Here is a 4,471-nt window from a genome sequence, read left to right on the forward strand (position 1 = left end):
ATAGTTTTAGATATACATGTTTTTAAGTCGGGTACAAATCGGTTCTTATCGGGTCGGGTCTATTCGGGTCGGTTCTTTTCGGGTCCGGGTCTATTCGGGTCGGTTCCTTTTCGGTTCCGGTTCTTTCGGGTAAAAAAAATTTAGACCCAGAAGGTACTTGTAAATTTTCGGTCCGGTTCCAGGTCGGATATTTTGAGTCGGTTCCGGTTCGGGTCTTCGGGTGCAGGTTAAAATGCCCAGGTCTAGTGTTTCTGGTCACCAGGAAGGTATGATTTCGATTTTACAATTCCGAAACCTTGAATTTAGGTGGCTGATGCTTTCGCGTTTCGTACAGTCAGATCATCGTTGGGCTGTAAAAAGATGGATCCGGATGCAGTCAAGTCGACCCTCTCGAATCTGGCGTTCGGGAATGTATTGGCAGCAGCTGCTAGAGATTATAAGAAGGTATATCAATTTAATATTGGCTTAAATCCATCAACAAATGCTAATGAGTAGGCTTTTATCTACGTTTTCGTATGCTCGTGGTTGGTTTCTTTCTTTATGCATATGCTCTTCACAGATCACACAAGTAGTTATAAGCAAATCATGAAGAAATGACTTTCTGATTGTTTTTTTTTTTTTTTTTTTTTGAGGTGTTTGGCTACACACATTGTAGATAGCCTCTGAGTATTTTGTATGTTACAGGAAGTGCTTGCAAATGAGAAGGCCCAATCATCAAATCATGTCAATGAGGAGGTTGATCTTGATGAACTTATGGATGTAAGTGCAAATCTTTCTTCTTCTCGTTTGAGATTTATGCTACTGTCTCTAACGGTAAGACTTTCTCATTGTTCTGTAGGATCCGGAGCTAGAAAAATTGCACGCTGATAGGATTGCTGCACTCAAGGTAACAACTCTGGCAACACCCTTCTCTCTTTAGTTATGAAGCTGTTCAATATTTCTTGTTTACTTTTATCGGTATGAACTTAACCTCCTAGTTTTGATCTGGACAGAGAGAAGTTGAAAAGAGGGAAGCGTTCAAAAGACAAGGGCATGGTGAGTATCGAGAGGTGAGCGAGGGAGATTTCTTGGGGGAAGTCACCAGGAGTGAGAAAGTGATTTGTCATTTCTACCACAAGGAGTTTTACCGCTGCAAGTAAGATCTACCCATCAACTTCTCATACGTGATCTCATCTGTAACCTATATCCACTCTGCATCGTTATGTAGGATTATGGACAAGCATCTCAAGACTCTTGCGCCTAGGCATGTGGACACTAAGTTCATCAAAGTGGACGCAGAGGTCAGTCCAAAGATAGAAAAACGGGGTTTCAAGAATCCTGATGCTTGCCTAACATAAATGCAGAATGCTCCTTTCTTTGTCACGAAGCTAGCAATAAAGACATTGCCTTGCGTTCTGCTCTTCAGGTTTCATCTCTTTCGGTTCATTCTTACATTACATGGTTTGTTTCTAGGTTTTTTACTCTGATAGAATATGACTTATCTTTCTTCATCATTCTCAGCAAGGGAATCGCTATAGATAGGCTAGTTGGGTTCCAGGATTTGGGCACAAAGGACGATTTCAGCACTACCAAACTGGAAAACGTTCTGATTAAAAAAGGTAAGGAGGACCTCGCATCCACCTTTCTCAGTAGTTACACAGTTCAGTTAGAGTATTGTTGCTTAAAATGTGCAAACTATTAAACAGGAATGCTCAGCAAGAAGAAGAAAGAGGAAGATGATGAAGATGCTGAGTACCAAGAGAGCATAAGGCGGTCGGTTAGGTCTTCAGAGAATCTGGACTCTGACTCTGACTGATCAAACCAGCTTACATCACAGAGTTGTCTCTGTTTTGCCTTTGTTATGTGTTTATTAGGTAATGAAGCTTCATAGTTACATCTTAACCGTCAAATGCTTCCATGACATTGTATGTTGCACTATACACCATTTTCTTGTTGCTGTTACATAAATATTGACTTGTTTTTGGCTTTAAAAAAAAGCTAGAAAACTAATGTTCTTGAATCGAAAGGATAATATGTGAGGTAAAGATCAATGCAGAGGTTATGGTAGAAAATATCTTGTTCAATAATAATAATAAAATTACTAGACAGAACAAACATGTGAAAAGATCATTCCTCATATATAATAATTTCTTCGTCAATCTCATCTATTTTTTCTTGACCTTTGAATCTTTCCCCTTAGTGGTCTTTTTCTTGTTCTCCAAATCAGCCTCCTCAGTTTTGGCCTTCTCTTGTTCGTTCTTGATCTTCTTGGCTTCCAAGAACTCAACCAACCCCTCAAGAATAATATCAACAGACTCATTCCTCATAAGTTGTTCAGCTACATCTGCTGGAGTAACCTCTGTCGCTTCGATACCTTCCACGATCTTGCTGAAAAGAGGGTGATCTTTTATCTCTAGATAGTTCCAAGCAAGAGCCTTGAAAGTACTCGACGTGCAGTACGACATGTGGATGTGCACATCCATACGTCCTGGTCTCAACAACGCAGGGTCTAGTTTGTCTTTGTAATTGGTTGTGAATATTATGATCCGTTGGTCGCCGCAGCTTGACCATAAACCATCAGTGAAGTTTAGTAGTCCAGAGAGTGTCACTTTCTTGTTTCTTGATTCCTTACGTTCATCAGTTGTCCTGTTATTCAACGTGATGGAGCAGTCGATATCTTCCAGCACAAGAATTGAACGATTACCAGTGTCAATCAGCAACCTTCTGAGCTCGGAATTGTCTACAACAGCAGTCAACTCTAAGTCATAAATATCGAAGTTGAGATGGTTAGCCATGGCTGCAATCAAGCTTGACTTCCCTGTCCCTGGTGGACCGTATATCAAGTACCCTCTCTTCCAAGCCTTACCAACTCTCTTATAGTACTCACTCCGTTTCACAAACTTGTCAAGATCTTCCATCACACTTCTCTTGACATCTGAATCCATTGCTAGTGTCTTGAACGTAGAAGGATGGGCAAGAGTAACAGAGGTCCATGAGTCCCCCCAGTACCTTGCGTCCAGGGTAAAGAGCTTGAGTTTCTTCTTCTCGTGCTTCATTGACCTGGATCTTTTCACCATGAATGGCAAGTAAGATTCAAGAGCTATGTCCTTGAATCTTTTTTCGAAGTTGAGCTCGAAGGATCTGACATCTAAACTGGATTTGGAGTGTTGATTCTTTGTCTCAACATGGTGGCTACGTAGGACCCATTGGAACTGGACGCCGTTGAAAACGTCCACAACTTGCTCGTCATGTCCCACGGCGACGTTGTAATTGGAATCTTTCTCGTGTTTACTCACTTTGATTCTTTTGTTAGATTGAGAGATCTTGGTGGCTACGTAGGCCTTTGCAGCATCAAAGACTTCATTGTGATTGTACCCTTCAAACTCTTCGATGGTTATTGTCATTTGAGAGGAATTAAAGTAATGAGCCATGCAGCGTTTAACGAAGCTGCGGACTTCATAGGAGATGTATTGTCGCACTTCGAGAGGCAAGTAGCTTTGGGCTAGCGATCGAGCCAGCATTGCAGTTTCAGCCACCGAAGCTGCAGTGGTTACAACCGTTGAAACTCCCATGGACTCGGTTTTTTCTAGGATTTTTGCAAATATACTTGGATTTTTTGCAGCACGACGAACTGAAACAATCCTAGGTTGTTTTGGTCCTCCAAGTGTCATGTATCTACCTGTATCCATAGGTAAACAAACTGGGTAAGAACGGGATGTTAATGCCATTGAGATCGGATCTGAAAAACAATATGATGAACGAGGTTTGTTTCTCTAGGGTTCTTTAGTTACTAATTGGGCGAGGAGAAAAGTTTCTTCAGAACGTGATCTTGCCTATGTAGCTCTCGTGCCGAGTATCAAGAGGGAACTCTCAAAATCTCTTTATTGAGTCGAAGAAGTCGCGAGTCTTTTTATAAGCAAAGAGCTCTTGTCTATCATTAACATGACTCTAAAAACATCTACCAGTGGACAAAAAAAGTAAAGAAAGACAAAAAAGGAAATAACACACAAAAGCGGTAAGAAACTGACGTAAAATAGAAATTAAAGAAAAGGAAGAGTTTCGTTAACAAATTTTTATTTTCTAAATTATTTTTCTAAAGCATCTATTATAAAGTATAGTTTAATCTAATAGTGTCACATTATTCCATAATTATATAACACTAGAGAACATTATATTAACCTAAAATATTTGAAGTGTGTATTCTTTCCTTAAATAAAAGCTACAGAATTACCTAATATGATTTACATATATACGGAAATTAATGATTATGAATAATAAAGATTTGATAACAGTTTTTGCATCCTTCTTCATTTTTGTTTAAATTTATATTATTAAAAAAACTTAAACAATCACATTAACCATATAATAAAAAAATTATATTTTTTCTTATATGTTATATTTTGAATTTTTTAAAATAACTTCAAATTACAAAAACGAGGAAACCTTTATATGTTATATATTTTTTTTAAACGACTTTAAAATACAAAAATGA

General features: G+C 38.7%; 2 protein-coding genes across 2 annotated transcripts; one reads left to right on the forward strand and one right to left on the reverse strand.

Annotated features, from left to right (window-relative positions):
* Positions 1-274: 274 nt before the first annotated feature.
* On the forward strand, positions 275-2,013 carry LOC106295940 (thioredoxin domain-containing protein PLP3A-like). Its single transcript, XM_013731957.1, has 8 exons — positions 275-444; positions 685-759; positions 839-886; positions 993-1,135; positions 1,208-1,280; positions 1,344-1,405; positions 1,501-1,598; positions 1,686-2,013. The coding sequence occupies exons 1-8, from the start codon at positions 361-363 to the stop codon at positions 1,793-1,795; spliced, it is 693 nt and encodes a 230-aa protein (XP_013587411.1). The 5' UTR covers positions 275-360; the 3' UTR covers positions 1,796-2,013.
* A 131-nt stretch (positions 2,014-2,144) lies between these two features.
* Positions 2,145-3,551, reverse strand: LOC106303130 (probable mitochondrial chaperone BCS1-B). Its single transcript, XM_013739480.1, has one exon. It carries the CDS (start codon positions 3,549-3,551, stop codon positions 2,145-2,147), a length of 1,407 nt encoding a protein of 468 aa, XP_013594934.1.
* Between the last annotated feature and the right edge of the window lie 920 nt (positions 3,552-4,471).

Source organism: Brassica oleracea, chromosome C1, assembly GCF_000695525.1.
Source record: "Brassica oleracea var. oleracea cultivar TO1000 chromosome C1, BOL, whole genome shotgun sequence".
In the NCBI taxonomy this organism is placed as follows: Eukaryota; Viridiplantae; Streptophyta; class Magnoliopsida; order Brassicales; family Brassicaceae; genus Brassica; species Brassica oleracea.